This window comes from Coccinella septempunctata, chromosome 8 (assembly GCF_907165205.1).
Source record: "Coccinella septempunctata chromosome 8, icCocSept1.1, whole genome shotgun sequence".
Classification (NCBI taxonomy): Eukaryota; Metazoa; Arthropoda; class Insecta; order Coleoptera; family Coccinellidae; genus Coccinella; species Coccinella septempunctata.
Genome location: NC_058196.1, coordinates 20,430,139 through 20,454,591, shown reverse-complemented (window position 1 = coordinate 20,454,591; position 24,453 = coordinate 20,430,139). Strand labels below are relative to the sequence as shown.

General features: G+C 37.4%; 1 protein-coding gene across 4 annotated transcripts in view; it reads left to right on the top strand.

Moving 5' to 3' along the window:
* The window catches only part of LOC123319500 (disks large 1 tumor suppressor protein), a 693,102-nt gene that overhangs the window by 57,991 nt on the left and 610,658 nt on the right, over nucleotides 1-24,453 (top strand). For all 4 annotated transcript variants that reach the window (XM_044906517.1, XM_044906515.1, XM_044906516.1 and 1 more), the window contains exon 2: nucleotides 18,417-18,553. In XM_044906517.1, coding sequence (XP_044762452.1) covers nucleotides 18,417-18,553 — 137 coding nt within the window. The remainder of the gene's footprint in view (nucleotides 1-18,416; nucleotides 18,554-24,453) is intronic.

Here is a 24,453-nt window from a genome sequence, read left to right as displayed (position 1 = left end):
TCGGCATCACGGGCATTCTGGAAGCTAAAGGTCACAGTGTTCCAAAATCACGACCTCAATCTGACGACCAAGACAGCTGTTCACAAAACAGTCGTCCTTCCCACGCTTCTTCACGGAAGCGAAAGCTGGACGCCCTACAGGCGACATATTAAACAGATTGAACAAACGCAACAAAGTCATCTAAGACAGATAATGCACATCAGATGGTTCCACAAAGTTTCGACTGTAGAAGTCTTGCAACGCGCGAGTTGTACAACAATTGAGACTCAAGTAACGAGGGCCCGACTCAGATGGAGCGCCCACATTCTGAGGATGCAAGACACAAGGCTCCCCAAAATAGCTCTCTATGTCGAATTCATAGAGGTAGCTCGGAAACCTGGAGGCCAGTATAGCGGTTCAAGGATACACTACATCAATCCCTAAAATCAGTTAATGCCAATCATAACTGTGGAGGTCTATGGTACACAGTTATAATGGAGACTCGAGGAGGATACAGCGGCGGCCAGATCTGGTTTGTGACTATCCATGCCCGGAGTGTTTAAGGATCTGTAGGTCACGGTTGGGTCTCTTCGGTCACAGGAGGGCACACAGTCGCAATTAGCCCTAAGAAATTATAAATCTGTTTTTTTTTGTAGATTTATTCCCGGTAACGGGATTCAGCAATGATAAATGAATGTGTACGGACGGCTAAGTTGGTGTCACTGCAACCACTCCCTACAACAGGATTACCTCAAGACTTGCTGCAACTGAATTATAAACGCTCTAATAGAAGGACAGACAGAAAATTAGCGACAATCCTTTGAGGGCCCGGTTTCTCCATCATGAAATCAGATCATCATCCATGAAAAGGACTCACCAGTATATCTCTTCATTTTGGAAATTGAAACGGAAAATTATGACCGTCTGGTAGCTCCAAGTGTAATTTCACTCAAACTTATTCGATGGGAAATGTCTTCGAACGACCGCCGCCGCCTATTCGATGTTCAACGAGTTTGTGAAGCAACTGACGGGATTGTAGGACATACTAATATACATCCAGGCGAATGGAAGGACATGAACTTGGAATCCACCGTAATCTAACTCGCATCACGTCTGTTCGTAGCCTAACACGACATGTGCACTCAGAATCCTCGTTCTGATATCCATTTGGGGTTAGAATTTACATACGGTCTCTCGAATAAATCCTTCAGACTAATCGAAAATTCCTTAGCATCCATAGGTTGCAACAGGGGACCACTTTGAATCGAATAGTTTTGCCAAGTGGGCGTCAATTTTGATACATAGTTCGAAGCCCTGTTGCGAGAAGCAGCAAATAGAAATTCAACTCCAACTTTGATTTTACAATCATTTATAAATACCTACCCGATATTATGTATTTTGATATCGTATAAATCGATAAATGGGGTGTTTTCCGAGTTGAGGCTTTTTTGACAGAATATCATCTTATCGTGCGATTTCGGGTGAAAACATTGTAGAAAATTGAGAAAGTTTATTGAAAGAACTTATTTTGACAAAGTGCTATTATTGTCACCCTATTTCACACTCATTTTAACGACGATTTTTGGAGGGTCCGAACAAGAAGAAGATTGTGATGACCATTGTGTGAAAGTTTGTTTTCAGACGAATTTATTGGTGAGATTTTGAAGTACTTAATATTATATATTTTTACCTTGGTCCTTAGTGTTTTTCTGTCAGTTGGTATCGAAAAAAGCTAAAGGGTTTTTCAACAAGAACGTTGTTTTTCACTATGGCCCCACCGGAACTACATGAAAGTTTTGACATTTGATTTTTGACATATCTATAGTAGAAACTTGAGCAATTGTTACAATGAATTTCATTTCACTCAAAAATCGTTTCAAAATAATAAAAATTCACTATAAAAATAATGGATCTGTAAAAGTTTTACAGTTCGGTCAACATAATCGAGAGATGTTAACAACTCAATCTTGGCATAGTGAAATTCTGAAAAATCTACCACCCAGAGCAGGATTCGAACCTACTCTGGGTGGGTCTTTTTTCAGAATTCAATTCCTGTCTGCTTTCATAATATTATAGTTCAGACATTAAACTATCATCACAATTTATAATGTTTGATATTTTGTAATCAAGAAGGGAAGAGAAAATGAATATCTTACGTCAGAAACCATTACTTTATATGGCGTTTTCATTATAATTCAATTCAATCAGTTCGTCATCTCGGAAAGTCAGAAATTTTTTTATTAGTCAAACAGAAAAAAAATGTTTTCATCGAAGAACAAATATTCATTCATGTTATTAACTTTCCTTCTATGAATTTCCACATAAAAAATCTCTCAAAAAGTCTCGCCATTGGCTACAATTCGTATCTTGGTGAAATTGAAAAAAGACGTTCTTTAAGTGCGGCCATCTTTCCGACGAAAGTGGAAACTATTGTAATATTTGTAACTTCTACTTATCCTTCAAGTATTCTGGCAACACCCCACATTCTGGTAGTCTTTTCCCCTTTACGGCTTATACGGATGGCGAGAAAGACCCGTGGTATAAACTACCCTTAAGTGGAAACTTTGATGGATAGTAATACCTCATTGTATTGCTTGGAATGAATAAATGAATAAATGCATCTGTTTCGTCTGCAGACGTTTGGACTTTTCTTTTTGATACCATAAAAACAAAAGTAGATGTTTACATAACGCGAAATAAAACGAGTACTCTTGAAGAAATAACCAAGAATGTGATTTCCTTTCTATGTATAGAATCACATTTTTTGTGTTGGAACCGTGAGTTTTCATAATGCACTCGAAGTACACTGCGCAAAAAAATTAACGCACATTCTGAAAATCTCAATTTTAATGAACATTAACTCTACATTGACTTTATAACTTATTTTTTATGTTCTCTCGAGAAGGTTTTGAACGAAACAAGACACATTAAATGGAAGAAAAATTCAGGATTTCACCGAATCTTATGAGAAAGAAGAGAAATGAACAATTTTCAAAATACTGAAATGCTGATAAGTGATTTAATACTTGGTATTTCCATACCTTGCGTTAATTACAGCTCGGCAACGACGGTTCATAATGAGTGATTAAAAAGTTCTGATCTAATCCTTCTCAGATTTCTCCGGGTTGGATTCCTAAGTCATTAAGAGTATCTGGATGATTTTCTGAACTTCTCAGCCTTCTATTGAGGTTGTCCCGAACCTGCTCAATCGGATTGAGATCTGGACTTCTTGCTGGCCATTCCATTCGAGAGACTTCAACCACTTCAAGGTACTCATGAACGATGCGCGCACGATGGGGTCTGGCATTATCGTCCATAAAAATGAAATTTTCACCAATGTATGGGTCAAATGGCACTACATGCTCTTCAAGAATGTTCCTTATATACTTATCAGCATTCATAGCTCCATTATCAACGACTACTAGGTCTGTGCGAGCAGTCAAAGATATTCCACCCCATACCATAATTGATCCTCCCCCGAAACCAGTAGTATTCAGGAAATTGCACTGAGCATATCTTTCATGTGGACGTCTGTATACAAGGGAACGTCGACCACAATAGTAGAGGCAGAATCTAGACTCATCTGTGAAGAGAACTCTTTCCCAATCGGCCTCTTCCCAATGGATATGCCCTCTCGCAAAATCCAAACGCGCCCGTCGATGGGCTGGGGTAAGAGCTGGGCCTTTTGCCGCGACACGAGGCCTTAAATAATATTCTCTGAGGCGATTTCTTATTGTCTGAGTGCTAATTTGCACCTCATGAGTTTGCTTAAGCTGAATTTGAGGGAGGCGAGCGGTTGTAAACCGTTGTCTCAACAAAGAAATTCTCAAGTAACGTTCTTGAATGGCAGTTGTTACCCGTGGTCTACCCTGTCCTGATCTTCGGACATTCATACCTGTCTCCCTGAATCGCTGCAACATTCTGGACACACTTGTATGGGAAACTCCAAACCTTTCTGCAATTCTTGTGTATGTCCACCCTTCTTCTCGCAAAACTACCGCTTGGGCACATTCCTCTTGGGTCGAATTGAGTGTTTCGCGTTGCATAGCGATCGAGTGTAGAAAATCAAACGAAAGAAAAACTATTGATCACTAGAATGGAGCCAATACATTCGAAATCTGATAATATCATCGTTTTTTATTCCTGCTGGGAAAAAACATCTGTATTGAAGAAAACCGTTGAAAGTGGATAACATATGCATGCATAATTCTGATAAAAATAATCATCATTGAGAACACCTTCAGTTGTAGAATAAATTTGAGATTTCCATAATGTGCGTTAATTTTTTTGCGCAGTGTAATTCTGACCAAATCTCTGAAAACTCTTTCTGAGAGCAAGCAATTGGATGGATGATTTTATTTCAGGAATTTCTCAGGATGATATTTCGTTGAAGCTGTGGTATGTGCTATGATAAATCTAAGTGAGGCATCTATAACGTACGGAGTTTCACTGCCAATAATTTCACTAACTCAATAAAGAGCATCACATAATTAGAAAACTTTATAAATACCGCCTAAAACACAATCCATAGGTAACACGTAATCGACGACGTTTATTTGTCCCCAACTATCTGAGGATGCCACAATTATAAATCCTTCTGATCCCGCTCATTACGAGTCCCCAATCAGGACAAAGAGATATAAAATAGATCGCATTTCCTAGAATTAATCATTCAATCCCGGTTTCATTCCTCTTTCGGCAATTTCGTATTCCAGTTCGTAGTTTGGTTCAGTTCGCTGAATTAATAAGTACGAACGTTGATTATTCGAATAATGGAAAATTCATTCATGAGTAGGTACGAGTAAACAAATATTATAAATGATTCAGATTGGATGCACACTTGGAATTGAGGTGCAACAGTGTGTTCTACAGACCCTAATCGAAGGTACAAACCCGATCCAAGGCTCATTTGTGTTAATTGCGTTGATGCGCGGCCTAATTTATAATACCACTATCGTAAATGGATGGCATTTGCGAACCGACAGATTAGGATGTCTCTGATTGAATTTTATGTGATGGAAGTGCGTAAATGACGGTTGAACGATAATCTGTTGGATTATGTCGCAATTACAATAACACATATATACAACATGGTGAAACGAAAATGAAATGGTAAATTCTACGAATTTTGATGACGTCTCGAAAAATAATGATATCAACCAAATTGTACTGAGACCAACACATTTCATATCGCGCAGAAGAAAGTCATAACTAAGTCATTTCTTTCGGCGAGGTAGTAAAAAAGCATTGAAATTATCAATATAAATCCGCACTATACCCTCAAGTCTCTCATCTACATAAAGATTGCTGGCCTTACCTGCACAAGAACTGTATTACCTGTTATTTTTGACAATTGTAATACAAGCCAGGGACCGTATCTGATGCACTTGAATTAGGTCAAATTAATCAATTTGTACAAAAAAGCTAACGTAAGTAACACTGCGTGTGTGAATGGGTCTAATCCACAATTTTAGGTTTTCAGAGTTGAAACTGTAGACAACTTCAAAAAAGCTCAAGTTTTGTAGTAGTGAAGACATCAATCGATTTACTATTATTCGTTGAGTTCTAGCAAAATTGCTAAAAGATCTAAGCAACAACTTTTTTTAGTGAATACAACCAAGCGGCTTGGATCGTTTCACTACTGTTTTCTACTGGGCTGATTTGAAATATTCAATAGGATTAAATTAAATAGTAATAAACCACAAGCTGAGAGTTGCATTATATATTACGCAACCGGTCGTGAGCAAGGCGTTAATAATTTTCTAGAGCGAAAAAAGTTCAAATGCGTTTTACTCGAAATTTAACTTGTGTGGATTAGACCCATTCACGTCCAAGGCGACAACTAATGCGTCTTAATATCTTAATAATATTTTTCTATTCTATTCTATATATCAGATGATCTGACTCGCCTAAGCATATAAAGAAATCTTACGCTCAATAATCAAGAAAAACTATGATTTGCAATCTTCTTCTTCTTCAGCTCTCCACCATCCACTCCTGGATGTAAGCTTTTTCTATAGTCTTCCATCTTTTTCTGTCCCTGGCTTGTTGTTCCCAGTTTCTACCCACTATTTTCGTAACGTCGTCTATTCATCTGCGTTGTGGTCTACCTCGGATTCTCTTTGTTTCACGTGGTCTCTATTGTAGCGCCCGCACTGTCCACCCCTCTGTATTCTGTCTAGGTATATGACTTGACCATCTCCACTTGAGGCTTTGTATCTACTCCATTACATCCGTCAATCCGGTTCATCTGCTCACCTCTTCATTTGCAGCTTTAAACTGCACCCACATTATGCCGCTGTATGACAACCGGCTTTGCCCAGCGGCAAAATCTCATCGGCAATGCCAACGACAGAAGACGCATCCACATTAACATGTTTGTACACAGTCTAAATTGCAACTGAAGCCGCTCAAGGCCACTGAGGAAAACGGTTGGCACATCCTCAATATACATTTCCATTGGCTTCCTTTGATGGAGACCAACAGTTCAGCGATTTTTCAGAGGCACACAGCGGAATGTACAGTAACATATCTGTTATGTTCGCCTATAGTCGCTTGTCGAATTGTTGTTCATTCGTTGATTGCAGGTAGCAGTTAAATCTTGGAGCCATGAATGGGTGTGTAAGAGCCTGCAGAGTAAGTGATGTTTGGTTCAGTCTTCGCGGCACAGATGGCGCATCGTGATGAGATTTGAAAATGTCTCTCAAAGCGCCATCCTCCGGTTGAAATATGTAAAACTATATTGTACTGATGAGGGACAATGCTCCCGAAATCGGTCTACAATTGTGTTGAGATGTTTTCAACTTCTCTGGGATTTTCCTACGATTGCTAATGACTACCTCGCAATTTTACGGAATTGAAATTCTCCAATTAGATATTTCCGAGTTTCCTAGTTGGCACCTGAAGGTGTACTGTATATTCCATTTCCATAACATTTATTGCGAATGCAAGTCGCACTGAAAATTACAGAAGACTCATTGTATTTTAAACTTAAATATAGGGGGAATCCGGGAGACTTGCTTCCGACATACTCGTAACAAGGCAGCTCCATTTTGGCCGCCATCAGAACAGTTCAGGAGTGAGAGGGTTGAACATTTTGTTGTTAGGAAGTGATAAATTGAATATTTTTGTTTTTTACGCTGTCTGAAAAGTTTAATAGGTGCGTGGTGTTATTTAGTTTTATTGCTTTCATTGATTGATATTGTTTTACGAACGATGGGCCTTTTTAATAATAGTTGTAAAAGTTTCCAGAAAACATCTGTTGAATAGAGTGAAAGGGAGTGCGGAAGACTTGACCCATGCTATGGTCGGGAGACATAATCAGTGGTCCAAGTTTCCCGCACTGAGCTTGTATAATACTTTGCTTTAAAAATGGAAAATTTAATAATATAAACAACAAAGGTTCAAAAAAGTAAAAAACAACCCGGAAATAAGGGAGAGTGACTCTGAAATAAAAAATATGTATTTCATACGCTGATACAACTGATGATGAAAACCTTGAAACCGTTGGTCATTGGAAATTGTTTTCTTGCAATGTTTTTCCTGATAAACCAACTTATGGTCAAGTCTCTCTCGCCCCCTCTTCAACTCTCCCATGGGTTAGGGAGACTTGAGCCAATTTTTGGTTAGTAAAAAAAGAATTGCTGTACTCAAAATGTTCATCTCACCATCACTTTACTATTATCTATCGTTTCCTATTTGGGCTTGATATCATAACTCAAAAAAATTAGTTGTTACCATTCACAGATACAAGTAAAGTGGCTTCAGAGAGAAAAGAGTTTTAACTCTCCCATTGGTTAGGGAAACATGAGTCAATTTTCGGTTCCTCAAAAAAGAATTGCTATACTCAAAATGTTCATCTCACCTTCACTCTACTATTAGATACCTATCGTAACCTATTTGGGCATGATATCTTTAAGCAAAAAAAATGAGTTGTTACCATTTACAAAGTAGGTATAAGCAAGGTTGGAAAGGAAGGAAAAAGTGAAATCAGTACAGTATTTACGTTAAGCTATGACACAACAAGGAGGGCTCCGTTTTGACTTTAAGGATAAAAGATTCACATTCGCATAAGATGTACCTACGTACACAAAATTATGGAATAATAGAGAATACGCGACACTTTTTTGCTACCTAATGAATCCGACAAATCGAATAATTCCACATCGTCTACTTCTGGTACATCCAGCCTGCAATCGAAAGCTCGTGTCCCGATCGTCAAACTCCTTTTGATCTGCGATATCTTTAACGGTCACGAAAAAATTTGATCCTTCAGGATCGGGATCTCGTTAAAAACGGGAACCTTCCTCTTATTCGGCAAACACAATCGGATCAGGGGTAGGGAATGAATGTATCCGGATGCGAGGACAGACAGGGCAGAGGGCGTTGGAGAGCTCAAAGCTTAATTTTACTTCTCACGCAATTTCTGGACTCTGCCCCGCTCTGCTGAATCCGGAGCTTTTTTGAGTTTCCACTTAATACGTTCGTCCAATTTCATGGCTACCGCTCGTTCCCACGTATGTTCGGGGAACTTGTGCGATCTTTTATACGCGATACGATTCGGAGAAAAAACAGCGTGGGACGATCGGATTCGAGTATCTTCAGGAAAAAGTGACCTGCGATTTTTTGCCTCTTATACACTCTTCAAAAGGGTGAGAGTTCAACAGGAAGATTTTTTTTTTTCGTTTAACAATTTTTCATTCGTTAATCTTTCCAGGTGACCACATTACAGAGCAGCTATATAGCAGAAATATATATAGTGTTCCTTGTTTTGTAACCTAAATATAACACTCAGGGCACAAATATAGAACAGTTTTATAGCAGCTATGCTCCTATATTCGCTTCAAGCAGAGCACATATCCCCTTTCTGAAAGGAGCATATATAGTTCAAACATGCAAATATTTGTTTCATGGAAATGATGTTCATTTTATGGGTGAAATTTCACAGTTAAATAACACTTGAACTAATCTACCGAATGATTTTAAATTTTGAAGTTTTTTCGCCCTTTACTATCGCCTTTCTTCAAGATTTCTGAAATCCAATAAATCAGATCAGTACTGGGAAAATTATAGACTTGCACTATTTTCGTGAATATTGGATCACCCTGTAAGTGAATATTATGATTTTTTTTTTCGTTTTTGTAACCACAAAGAATTAGTTCAAGATAAAAATTCCAAATCTCTGCATGGCACCGTCATATAGGGAATCAATGAACATTCCCTTATGAGTCAGACTTCATAGTTCATTAAACTTTGAAATTATCGGTAGAATTATTTCGAATTTTGCATTTGCGCCATCCTTTTCCTCGATCTCCAGTTCTGACACCATTGGATTATTTTTTATGGGTAACACTCAAACAAGTGGCCTATGCAGTACAGATAAACAGTAGGGAACACCTACTAAAAAAAATATTTATGCTTGCGATATTATTGAATCACAACCCTATACGATAGCAAAGGCTGTGAAACGATTATATCAACGTGCTCAAAAATGTATTGAAATGGAGGGATACCATTTTGAACAATTTCTGAATGTTACTGAGTATTTTCAATTCAGTTGCTGTTTTTGTTTTATTCATTATCCAGTTTGTGGATTTTAAACAATTTTTTATGATTTGATATCTCAATCTGAACTATCTACTTAAACACTAGTTCAGTCATAAAAATCATATTGTTTACGTACAGGCTGATACGATAATTTACGATATAAAAAGTGAAATATTATGGGAGAAAATCACACTTCATTCAATGTCCAAAGGACTACAATGCAAGCTGATAGAAATAGGAAATTTAATATTCATTTTCTAGTTTGTTTACGAATTCAATCAACCATCAACATCATCGATATAAATTACCAGTGAATGCGCATCTGATAATTTTAGCGAAACGATTAAAATCCATTAATAAAAGAATAGGTATGCAAAACACGCGAAAATTTAGCAAAACAATTGTTGTAGGCCGAATAGTTTCCGCATAGCATGCCGATGCAAGACCTTCCTAAATTCATCAAGGGCGAGCATCTGACGAAGAAGCACGCCATTTTACTAATTAAATTCCAAATCCGACCCGGCATCATCCCAGGGCTACTATATTTAATCAGTTGATGAAATTCCCGAGTCTCTATACAGCAATACCCGTTACGACCGGACTGTATCGTATGGCTTCCTGAAACTCGGGTCCGGAAAGCCCGGCAATAAATTCTGGAAAATGAGAGTTTTATTACTTTTCTTGCATGACATACGCCGCATGTATCAGGGATATAATGGTTGAGATCACGAAGACGCCGTCTCGGCGACTAGGAGAAATGGACATGTGTACGACGTCGTACGTGCAAGTTGCGACAGATTTTTTTTGTCACGGCATACCAAGCTCCGAAAGTTCTTCTTGGTGTTTTCATATGTCTAGATTAAGAGGAAATCATGGTGCACCATATTTTATACTATAAAGGGTGTTTTCCCCATTCAAAAAAATGTCGGTGCCTTATCATTTATACTACATTCACTTTTATTTTAGCACTCGATTGGCCATGGAAATTTGATGCATTCCACTCTGTAAAGTTCAAAAATGTGGGGTTATGACGCTTGTCAAAACATTTTTCGGTTTCAAATCGAGCTATGTTGTGAGATCTACGTAAAAGTCTCAGTAATTACTTATATTATCACAATGTCGAATCTTTTCGGAAAATATGAAGTCGAACATAACTGAGATTCATACAAACTGATTGAAGACATAACAAATCTAGTTATTTGCATGGAAAATACAAGAAATCAGTTTTTAAATATATTGAATTATTGAAGTAGCTTGACGATAGCTAATGTTGGTAATCTTCTCTGACTAAAGGTTGAATAGGTTACATCCGTTGTAGATTTCAAAAAATAACCCGAAGATAAAATTCATATGATGCAGTCTTAAGGAATGGGTATCTCTAGAAGGAATTAACGGATAATTACAAGATTGTTAAATTCTTCAACAAAAATCATCTTGCTTCAATTGAAGTAAAAGGAATCACAGGAAGTTTCAAGTCAAGATGAACTTCACCTGTTGGATTAATAGCGGGTTTCATAAAACTCTGATCATCCGATCAACGATTTGATAATATATTACTGAAGAAGTAGCAATTGAGAATAATTGAACGGACAAATAAACATTATAATTTGATGCGAGAATCATATTCTGTATGATCATGACGGAATTACTGATTGAAAACAAATTGACGTTTATTCGTCAATCAAGCGTTGATTCCCAGATCAAGCTGAAACCCGGGGTAAGCCTACAAGGAAATGTATCTGAGAATTCTGAATAATAAAAGTCCAATCGAATGCTATGAACTGTCAGTTCACATAAAATATATTTGGATTCGCGCCTTTTAAGATTTCGATAAAACTGAATCATCATTCAGAATGTACTCTAGAACTCAACACCTATGCACAAAAATAAAGTTCACAGAAAAAAATTTCCAGCTAATATCTCAGCCATACAAGCTTCCTTTCTTCAATTCTGGGGAAACTAAATCAACTAACATTACCGCTTTTCTTTGTTGAAATATATTTACTTTTACAAGAAGGATTACGACCTTTCTCGATCATGGTTGAGCATGGTTTCTTCACGGAACTTCAAAGGCTATGTACTTACGATTCAAAAGGTATTCCGATACAGAAAACATTGTGCACAATAATGATTCACAAAATGAAAAAACCGAAAAGTCACAAGACTTAACGAGACTTAAATTTGTATAAATTATTTTTATTCGATGTCAGTAACGCTACTGATCATGCTATTCTTAGCAGTGTGTAAAAGCCTTCATACCAACAACACCGCTATAATACAGCATAATGGCTCTACAACCGACCATTCCTTAACCAACTCTGGAATAAAACAAGGCTGCGTGTTAGCGCCATTACTATTCAATATTTTCGCCATAGCTGTCTCCATAATTGCTGACATAAGTATGCCTGAAAGAGGTGTTGGAAGAAGATTCAGATTTGATGGATGCCTATTTAACCTGAAGCGTCTCAGACTAAAAACCCGTACAAAGTTTATAACGGAATTTCAATATGCAGACGACTGAGCAATTATCGCTAGCAGCCCAGAGGATGTACAGATAATACTGGACACCTATAAACATATATACGAAGCTTTAGGCCTTAGACTCAATATTGACAAAACCAAAATTCTAGTAAGTCCGCCAAAAAGCCTTCGAATACATATCAGCCTGAAGAATGAAACCCTAAAACTGGTCGAGCAGTTCAAATACTTGGGAAACTTCATAAATACTACGGCTAACCTAGACACGGAAATACACAACCGTATCAACCCGGCATCACGGGCATTCTGGGAGCAAAAGGTCAGAGTGTTTCAAAATCACGACTTCAATCTGAAGACCAAGACAGCTGTTTAAAAAGAAATCGTCCTCATAACTCTTCTTTACGGAAGCGAAAGCTGGACGCCCTACAGGCGACATATAAAACAGCTTGAGCAAACGCAACAACGTCCTCTAAGGCGCTGGTCTCCCCGAACACCCGCTGCCCGCGAACGACGACGTACGCGGACCCGCCGCCGTCAACGTGTGAATGCTATATTCGGAAAACTACGGGCACGGTCTCCCTGAAACGTCGCGTGCGACGTTCAGCCGCGGCTGGCGAAGGTCACACGTCGCACGCGACGGTTGGATTGATTCAATAGCATAGTGACGGGTGGACGTCAGAGGGAAAAATGAGTTCTTTTAATAAGAAAAAGTACGAAATGCTGATTCAGTTAATAGAATGTTATCGTGCACTATACATGCCTCACAAAGTGACTATAAAAGTAATGTACTCAAGCATAATGTCTTTTAGAGGGTGAAATAGGCTGTAGGCATCTAATGGTTGGAGGTTTTGTGATTTTATGTTCAATTAATATTCTTGCGAATTTTTCTTGGGAAAGTCGAGAAAATTCATTAAATTTTGTATCATTGCACTTAATAATACAGTTATCCAAACCGTAAAAAGTGCCTACCTTGATTGACAAAGCCAATAGTTCATCGTCTTCTTCCCCAAAAATCAAACGAGTAAGTAATTCTACTCGAATTCTACATTCATCTTGAAACACACTCTTATACATAGTAGCCTAGTGTTGCAGCGCGCATGTAGAATGCGAAAGGTATTTCAGAGAGACCATGCGCCCGTTGTCAGCGACCGCCAGCGTTCCCGTATGACGTCAGCCGCACGTCGTCGGTAGCGGGCAGCGGGTGAGGGAGACCAGCGCCTAAGACAGATAATACACATCAGATGGTTCCACAAAGTTTCGAATGCAGAAGTCTTGCAACGCGCGAGTGGTACAACATTTGAGACTCAAGTAACGAGGGCCCGACTCAGATGAAGCAGCCACATTCTGAGGATGCAAGACACAAGACTACCCAAAATAGCTCTGTATGGCGAATTGACAGAGGGAGCCCGGAAACCAGGAGGCCAGTATAAGCGGTTTAAGGATACGCTACATCAATTCCTAAAATCAGTTAATGCCAATCATAATTGGGAACAACTAGTTAGACAAGTCACAGTGGAGGTCTTTGATGCACAATTATAATGGAGACTCGAGAAGAATACAGCGGCGGCCAGATCTGGTTGGTGACTATCCATGCCTGGAGTGTGGAAGGATCTATAGGTCACGGTTGGGTCTCTGGAGGGCACACAGTCGCAATCAGCCCTAAGAAATTATAAGTCTGTTCTATTTTTTATATCTTTTTGTAGATTTATTCCCAGTAACGGGATACAGCAATGAATGAATGAACTGACCATGGTCACCATCTACTATTTGTCGACGAAATGGAATTTCCGTTAATACTTTGAACGTTAGTAGTATGTTAGTTCGATTTAGATCGTAACATTTGTTGATTTTATTATCGATGGTTGTTATGCATCTGTATAATTTCGTTCATCATTCACCTGATCCATTTATGATTAACAAGAATGAAATGGGGCCGAAACTTCTGCTGTGTCGCGAGCACAGGACGGTCATTTTTGTAAAATTTACGAACAGCAAATCCCTGATGCCTTCCGGCCCAAATTATGGTGCCGACTAATAACTACAGAACCCAAGTAACACAAAGAGCCCTTTCACGCCAACACGTATCGGCTCTGCCGTACCCTGTATGATGCGCTCGGTGAACCGGTGGTTCTTCTATAAAAATGTTTATGTGAATTTGATCAGAGTTCAAGTTACTTTCATCCTAATATTGTAGCGAGCTTCCCCAAAATATCTGGTAGTTCTACGTCAATCACCCTGTGTGAATTCAATTCCAGATACTCTGTCTTCGAGACGAGCTAATCACGAAATTCCGTTCAAGCAATTTCTGTTTCAACACTTACTCATAGTACCCAACAATCCAATTTCTTCGACATAACAACTACATGTGTTTTTCTTTTACTGAAAATCCATCCTGGGATGAAAGAACACATATGTACGACTGGAAACGTGCAAGTTGCGTCATAATTTCAGCTGTCACATCCAACAGAAGTCCCGACATAAGTCACGTCGAGACGCTAAAGGAGACGCCTTCTTTCCAACTCTTTTCATAACCGCCACAAGGGATGCATTCCGGTCGAATGGTTTTTCCGCTGCCTCGAACTTCGGGTCGGTTCATAACGGACGCGCAAAAAAGGGACATTTGAATAAAATGACGCTATCGGTCGGGCTTTTCTGAATGGGGGGAGTGCGTTATGCCATCTATGATAACTTTTATGTACTCGTAGATTGGAGAATTGCGGCAGTTCCGCAAACTTTATTGGGGATTATCCAAGAAAATGGAAATATCTCAAGAATTATCGTGAAAGTCACGAACATTCTTGCACATCCCGGTGAATAATGTACGAAATGATATCCGATCTATGATGTGTAACTTTAACTTATTGAAAATGAAAATTTGTTTTCGTTTGAATCTTTGCTTTTTTCCAATTTTGCTCGAAATTCATTCTGGAATAATATTCTTCTAAACCATTATGCTTGTAGGTACACTGTGGCTATATATGAAGGTCACAATGTCAAATTTTCTAGTCATTACTGGTGAATCAAGCTAACTTTGCTGGCCGCAAAAGAACTCCGGCAGAATTGGTGATAGTTAGCAAAGTGTTACGGGTTTAGTTTGCAAAAGGGATTAATCTCGAGCGCCAGCTATTCTTTCAATAGGGAGGAATAGCAAACCCACCTAGGTACCTAATAGTCGGAGACAGAGTTCGTGGTTATCTAAGGTGGTAGCGATAACAAGTACTTTAAAACCGCATTTATTACAATAATCTGAACAACAGTAAACCATACAATGATCTCCAAGTCAAGAAATATATACAGCTGATGACCAAGTTCAAAATGAGAAGAACAGAAATGAAACACTTAATAACTCGGTGGTCAGTAATAAATTCAAAGTCAACACAGTGAAATTAATGAATTAAACAATATTCAAATTTATTACATTCAGTCAGAACATCAGGTATTAAAGAAAGAAGAAATCAATAGCGGTCACCGGTTGTCTCAGAAAGATCCAAGTCCCTGTAATCGGTTAATTTAGCGATGGGTTTGATCCCAAGCACTTTCAGTGATTTTCAGTGTGCAGGCCAATCAGAATTGAAGCTATTCAATAAACGGGAAGGGTTTGATTCAGGTGAAACACAATGCAACAAGTTACAGGATAACGGGGTAGTTTATCGTGTTCTCTCCGTGGCAACCTTGGGTGTACACGCCAAGCATTACCAGCAGAAAAACTTCGAGACCTCTGCCGATTGGTTCCCGTCACCAGAGAGCCAGTCGACAGAAGTCTGCGCCGGTAAACAGGAAAACTAAACGGAACACAACCTTCTGTGTACACGCCAAGCATTACCAGCGAAACGACTTCGAGACTTCCGTCGGTTGATCTTAGTTCACCAGAGAGCCAGGCGACAGAAGTCTGCGGTAAACGGGAAAACGAAAACAGAACACGACATGGGTAGGACGGTATAGGCTACTATGGCCTTTCCGTGGCAACCTTCGGTGTACACGCCAAGCATTACCAGCAGAAAGACTTCGAGACCTCTGCCGATTGGTTTCCGTCACCAGAGAGCCAGGCTACAGAAGTCTGCGCCGGTAAACAGGAAAACTAAACTGAACTCAACCTTGGGTGTACACGCCAAGCATTACCAGCGAAACGACTTCGAGACTTCCGTCGGTTGGTCTTAGTTCACCAGAGAGCCAGGCGACAGAAGTCTGCGGTAAACGGGAAAACGAAAACGGAACACCACATGGGTAGGACGGTATTATATAGGCTACTATGGTCTTTCCGTGGCAACCTTGGGTGTACACGCCAAGCATTACCAGCGGACTTCGAGACTTCCGTCGGTTGGCCTTGGTTCACCAGAGAGCCAGACGACAAAAGTCTGCGTTAAACTGGGAGATTAACAATAACGATAAACACAATTAAACAAATAAAAGAATGCAACTTTGAATCACTAAGTATGCGGTATCAAGAAAAGACTTACAGTTTGTTCCAGTACGGTCACACCACCACTTAGAGAAAAGAAAAAGAAGAGAAAAACTCTAATAGGAAGAATATCAAATTAATCAGAAATGAATCGAATCAAATATGAATTAATCGCCGAACAGTGAATAATGAATCAAGAATAAAGAATTAATAAAGAACACAGAATCATGAATTACCGAATAATGAATGACTGACGTTCGTCTGGTGGTGCGGCCCTATGTATCAACTTTCCAACATGTGGACGGTCATGTGATCCAAATTGCATCCAAAAATTTGGTATTCTTGAATATTCTCCCCAGAAAAAATATTCTCGGTGGCGGTTATCTCTTTATCGGTAATCTGCAATCCACGTTGTTTTTATGCTGAATTCGGTGTGTTTTTGTGACGAAAAAACAACGCCGAATGCAGAAAGACACTTTTTCTTTGTTTACTGATGGAAATTTCAATTATACGGAATTTGAATTCATTAATCAGGATTCTGAAAAATATTTCTGAAATGAAACGGAATAACTATAGTAAAACTGAAATCTCCATCAGACGGTGTTGCATTGCTTCAACTTGAAAATTCAGGGAAGCGGATGTTTGAAACGAGGCTTGATTTTTAATTAAAACAATCAAGTATCCTTACAAAAGATATCATCAGCATGAGTGAATATAATATGTTGAAATAATCCATCTCCTTCAAATTTCATTACAATGTTGCCATTAGTCGCAAAATCGTAGAAAATAAATAATTTTTTTTCTTCAACGTCTACGCCGTTTATTTTGTATACTCAGAGCGTTATGACAATATTTTACACAGCAAACCCCAATTATTTTCTACCCATCCTACGGACGGGGTCACCTTTTTTGAAACACCCTGTATGTATAATATACATATATGTACATATATTTATAATCGGAAATCGAATTATTCTCCATTGAGATCAATACACTTTTGCACGGTATACCTTTCAATCTTGGTGAAACTGGGAATATCCCATTTAACACAGATATGTAGGTACTTGTAAAAAGCGGCAAGATGTCGTTGAGGAAATAAGCTTCATCCTGTAACAGTAAACATTACCACCCCACATTTTTTCCAAGGTTTCCCACACGTAGCTCTTTTTGTAACAAAAATTGTTGAGAAACGAATGCTAAACGTTGAAGTGGATTCTGAAATACCATCAGATTTATACGTTGAGTTCAGGTTGATATAGGAATCAATATATCAAAGTGTCTAGAATGAACAACTTTAAAAAAATCTCTGAGATCATCTGAACATCACACTTTATGTTTCAAAATCGAAGATTTCATCTTTATGGATGAAATGGCGTCTTTGATTTCCTTTTCTGCGAATCTCAATCAATCCACAGCCGTAAAGTTTTTAGTTACATATTCTGCTTACAACATCCTCGGAAAAAGGCTTTTTCCCGTATCTCATGGAGAAAATGCAAACATTTCTTGATTTGAAAATATACCATTCATAATATCCAGAATTCCCTTAAACAAATACTCCATCGTAGATGAAAGCCCCATCATATAAACAAAGAACTTATAATGAAGAGTGCAATTTTTCTAATGGAACAAAATGTTGAATTATTTTGAAGCACTCGTCACTGAAAAGGTATAGGGGAAATTATCTCTAAGAGGAATAATATCGGATTGTTTGTAGAGTTTTATCTCAGCACAATAACCATACAAACTAGGACGTGAAAAGCAAGCGCTTGCATTCTGAATAGATCAGCTGTCATCTAGGAATCTGGAGTTTTATTATGAAACCACAGTTTTTAATTGCCAAATAGAAATAGCTCGGTACGATAATCTTTATCAGAGTAGCTTTATAATAATTGATCTGTTACTCTGAATTCATAATGACTCAATTTATTCTCGAAGTTTGACCTACTGAGTATGATTGCCCTATAAATGAACGAATTATTATTCCACTGAAACTGATTAAAATAATTCTTTTCAGATATTCAAGAATTCTACGAGCTCACGCTTTTAGACGACAGTAAGTCCGTACAGGAAAAAACTGCCGAAACAATAAGAATCGCCAACAAATGGGAATCAAGTGATGGTCCCATTGCCCCTACCTACACCAACAATGATGTAAGTCAATTTTCATTTTATTTTCGATTGTATTAAACTGTATGCTCGAATTAAAAAGACACCAAGAGCGTCATCAGGGACAAAAGTCTCCCTAAGTACCTACTTATGGTGACTCATGATATTCTTTCCGATTCGGCCTAGACAAAAAGACATATCTACTTTGAGTTTTCATAATGAACTATGCCACCTCTGGAAAAAATTTACTTCAGAATAACAAGCTAAACCTTTTACACTACTCCTCAGTGGATCTTTCAAACAGAGTTGAATTTAACCCAATTTGTTTTATTTTAAGTATACATCAACGACATGTTTTGCCTCATCGGCATCATCAGTAGTTATAGAAGATTAAAACCTTCTGTTTCACAGAAACAAATATTCAATCAAGACATTAAAAACAACTAACCCCGGGTTTCATAAAGCTTGATCGGGGAATCAACGCTTGATTGACGATTAGACGCCAATTTGTTTTCAATTGATAATTCAGTTATGATTATTCAGAATATCGTGCTCGCATCAAATTATAATGTTATACGTTCATTCAATTATTCTCAATTGCTACTTCTTCAATATATTCAGAAATGAGAGGCTTTCAGTGATTTTGTTTCAGAAATCGAGAGACTGTCAAATGGTTGATCGAACATTCAAAGTTTTATGAAATCCACCGTAGAGGTGTCTACAGATTACTCTGACGTGACGTGAGCCCACGTCATAATGCGCATGATTCAAAAATCTAACACAGGATTTTGCGCGGAAGCGTTCAAATTGATCTGACGTGACGTTGGACATGTAATAGGAATACATGTCAGAAGAATTTGAACGCATTCGTGCAAAATCCTATGTGACGTGCCCACGTCACGTCAGAGTAATCTGTAGGCATCTTGACTCGACACAAATAAGTGAAAACAAACATACATACATGAGAGATGAATGTCAGCTGGAACTTATTTAACAATTTCTGAACATTTTTTTTATATTTGAACATGAAATTACTCTAAACCTGCGCATTGTACGAAAAAATTTGAATAATACTTTTATTTTCCTAATGGGTCAAAGATTCATTACTGAGCTTTCAACTCACTTTTATTTTCATCATTTTACGATCATAATGAAGAAACTAGAAGATGTGGTTGGAATCCTTTATGGATTTTTCACAGCCTGAATGTTTTCAACCGAGCCGAAAGTGCTCAAAGGAAAAAGTGATCTCCGGTGTCTTCTGATGAAAATATATGTAAAAGTCAAACACTCTCCCTGTATATTAATGAATTAATGTCAAACGAAAGCCACAATTCAGAAGATTTTCGAAAATAGATTTTTCATCTGATGAAGGAGTCTGATATAGACTCCGAAACGTTACCACTTAAAATTTTAATTTCAACGTTATTTATTTTCAGTTCATTGTCAGGCAACAATTTTTTCTAGTTAATTTGCTCCTGACAAATTAGTGCAAGAATTTACGCTGGAGCAAATCATCGATTTCATTTTTAATTGATTTTGTTTCAGAGATTGGGAGTGAAAACCCTAAAAAGTTTATTAAGAAATGCAGAATCCTCCCAGAATAAATTTCAATCGATATCTACTGAATAAGGCAGATTCAGTTCGTTATTAGTTCGAGGCGAATCAATAAGATTAAGAATCCAACGAAATACACAACACGTTAATGAATTTCATTGTGTATTGTCCGAAATTGAACAACACTACCCATTTATTTGAAACATCAGTGGTCCATGCTACACGATGGAGTTCAGTACTCCTAATGGGGCCTGCAACACAAAACACAGCTGCCACGCGACTTGATTAAACTAATTTCAGGGGACTCTGAGTTTCATCCTTCGTAAACAGTGATCCTTCTTCTGGAAGTGTCAATTGGGATTAATTATAGACCTCCATGGGACGAATTTCAGATTCTGCACAGTCTTTACTTCAAGCTAATGGGTTCCGGATGAGTTATTATGAAATGAGTGAAAAACAATGATTAATTCTACATACCGTGTGTAAATTTGAAAAGTTATCCTTTTTTAATATCTCAACTCATTCAAAAGCATCAAAAAGGCAGAAAAAAGAAATCTTTGGTTTGTTGGGGGACGTTTCACAAGGTTTGTTCCTATCAATTTGTATCAACCCTTTGAGCATGATGACAGCAACCCCTGAAATCTTGAATGCGAAGAGGGGTTGCGTGACAACTTATTTTGAAGGTAATTCGATTGCATTTCAAAAAATACAATACACTTTAGCTTTTTTACTGTACTGGAGAACTTTTTAATGTATATAATGTTATGTTATGTATATAATTATTTTCAGAATGTTGTCTATAATTTTGTAGCAAAAATATAACCTTTTTTCGAATTCAGTTCTTAGGTTTTGGAAAACTTAACATTAATTTCTCGGCATTACTTGAAAACCTCATCTGTAAGCATAACTTTTTCGATATTTGAAAAACAAACCTCTAATATGGTATCCTATCGATGAAAGAATATAATTTTTTTCCTAAAAGATTCCGTGCCTTTGAAACTATTCGCTTCATTCCGCTCAAATTTTGTTTTCGCATCATCTAGAATCGATAAAAAATATTATACAGGGTGTTTCATAAACATTATGCGGACGAATTCAGGATATCGATCTCTGATTTATTTGCAGTAGGAAAGCTACAGTGGGCCTTCGCTTCCACGATACAGTGCGTTACATGTTTTCCAAATAAATAATAAATTTCTCGATACTTTTGCAGACTGAAGTCTTGTATTCTAGCTTTAGGTGACCAGTTCCGACATTTCTTGTAATTTGAGAAGCTTTTTGATGTGATAAAATTTATTGTGCGATTGCTCCACTCGAGTATTTTTTTGGATGTCAATTTTTTACTGAAAAGTAGACTTAATTTTGGAGAAAGGCACTGGCGAATTTGTTTTCCTTCAAATACCTGAAAATCAATGCCATAGCACACGTCACTGCAGTGGCTGAAGACGAAAAATAATCATATATCCATTTTTACTAAATATCGTACAAATATCTCAAGATATTCTTCATTCATTCGGAATATATTCAATTTCCGGACAAAGTTCTCAAGGACCAAATACCTCAGAAAACAAAAACAATACCCTGAATTTGATCGCTATGTTTATGAAACACCCCGCATAGAAATAGATTTTCATGACTTAGTTCAGTACCTGGATGGGCGACCCTTCTTGTTGACAAAGTCGAAAAAGCTCTTGAGTTCATTTCGTGCTTTTCGCATCTAAAATAGAAACGACAATTCAAAGAATTGCCGGTTTCAGGATTATAGTCCCTCTTCATTACAGTGCAGTGCTACACATCTCAACCGGAGAATGGTCTTTTCGCATTTATAGAATTGTTCAGATATCATAATCCCAAACCATGAACTCGAACATTAAGGACGTGCGATTTATGAATTTTTGTAGCTATCGATTGGAGATGGGGATGTCGTATTTTACAATTTACATTTTCGCCTCCCTCATCCAGACATTCTAAGAAATTCATCAAATTGAATGGAACATTGATGAATTCGAGAAGTGTTCGCGTGTGCCGAAAGTGAAACATATTTTCTTTCTTGGAAATCAGTAATCCAGAACTCGTTTCCATAACAACCAACACTCATGGTTCGGGAAATATTTCACTAATGGATATACAGCGGAGTGTTTGCGAAAAATGGAGTCATGTGCCATGAATTCGTAGAAAGACACTCGAAACCCATTACGTAGGAAGACTCATATCGTCAGCTAGCGGGAATTATATATTTTAAATTTTTCACCCGAAGGTTCTGTATCATTGCCAGGAGAACACAATTTTTATCTTTCACCAGGGGACTCGTATGGATGTCTCGCAAAGGAGGCATAATATTGTGCATTTCGCGTCATTTACATAATGTCTCTATTCCCTGAAATTTACTGAAAAAAACCTCTATGCATGCTTATCTGGAATTCTTTACGAGTCTGGTTACTATAGTAGGCATGTATAATATGAAATTGGTTAAAACCTTATTACATGCTGATATTATTGATTGATTATTATTATTTAATTGGGAGTATAAATCAATTCCGTTTGTTAGAAAAATGGCTTTGATTGTTTTTGATGTTTCATAGCGTCAGTTGATTTTGGTGGACTCGAAGAAGTTGAACATACTTCGACAATATGCAGTTCAATTTTATAAGAGAAAACTTGTTTTTTATTGTGTTGAAAGTATCAGATTATGAGTTAGCTAAAAATCATTTGCGAGTAGTTTTTATTTTCTGCGCCAATTGAAAGAAAAGTTCATCTAAAATGCATCGAATGCTTGTGGTGAAATGAGCTGCCGTAGAAATCATGTAAATAGCTTTCGACATTCTGCAAAAACGATCAAAATTACAAAACTGAAAAAAAACCGAATGCTCAGTCAAGAATAAACATGTAGCTTTACATATTACACTGATTATAATACTGGTACACAGTACTGGATTATTCACTCATTCATTGTCATACTCCTTGTATAACAAGTGTCATATATAATAATAATATAATATAATATAATAATTTTCTATATCTCAATAACATTAATTTGTGATTGAATTTATTTCGTTTCTCTTTAATAATATTGATTGCAATAATTCCTCCAATAAACCATTTTTATTAATTATTTACTGACAATGATCTTCGAGACATAAGATTCATTCTTCATTATTTTTACTCTAGTAATGATTTATGAACATTTCAATCGAATTATAATAATTCTAGTTGAATAATGGGAAACTTATATTATGCAGGTATGTCAAATTTCTTAATACTGTCATCTTCATAGTCAAGTCCGTTTTCCAATTAAGGCATAAATAAATTTGACCTTAAGCATAAGCACCACAAAGTAATATTCTTTCTCAATTTGGGTTCATGCCCTATGCTCACCGCACACTTGGCCTCCTTGCATCATTCAAAACCACCTTGCTCTTTGCATACATACATCCAATTTATCTGGCCAACTCCTACCTGACAGAGATAAAATATGTCTCAGCTAATAGGTCCAGTAATGAAATAAAAGTGGATTTTATTTCTTGGGGAATTATGGAACGAGGTTTCACAACTGACAAATAAACGTAATTGCCGTAATGATATCGTACGAGATTTAAATGATTTTTTTATCTCTGTATTTTAGGGCTTTTTGTGTGCAGTCAGCTGATTCTCATGAATTGAGTCACTTCTAACAAAGAAAAAACACTTCTCTGATGACAACATGTTCCTTGAATGCTTCTTTTGGTTGTCCGTGTGTGAATCTTGGCGTTATTTAAAGATATTCCTCAAATATTCACTTGTTAAAGTTAGTTTAGACTTCTCATCTTATTATCCTTGAACATTGTTTCTCTAAGTCTTAAAGTTCTGGAGCAGTGGGTGAGCAGCGAATTTGAGACAATTTGTACACAGGTAACACAGGGGTATCTCCGGCCAATTGGCTTGGGGAGGTCATTCCAAAAAAAGAAAAATTTAAATATTTTTTTTCATTTCACAAATATTAAAAACTACTAAAATATAAGCAAACAAAAAATTCTTAGGGAGTTATTACCTCATTCACTTTCCCCCTGAAACCGCCACTATATACGTACAGGGTGTCCGAGTTAAAGTGTCCCTATACCTTATTGTGGAAACTAAAGAAGCTAGAAGAAAACGTTGAATACATAACTTGTCTTTAATCGATTGAACGTCTATTGTTTATAGAATAATAATAATTTTTTCATATAATTAATCTTGATACAGGGTGCTCCGTTTTTTCCGCTAGTATCAACATTCTTATTTCAAATGGAACACCCTGTATATTATTGTATTTTTGAATTTTTTGTCAAACTTTAGGGTAACTATGGTATGGCAACAACCATGGTCCTATATAGCACCGATTCTGAGATATTCGACTTTTTCCTAAAATTTTGACA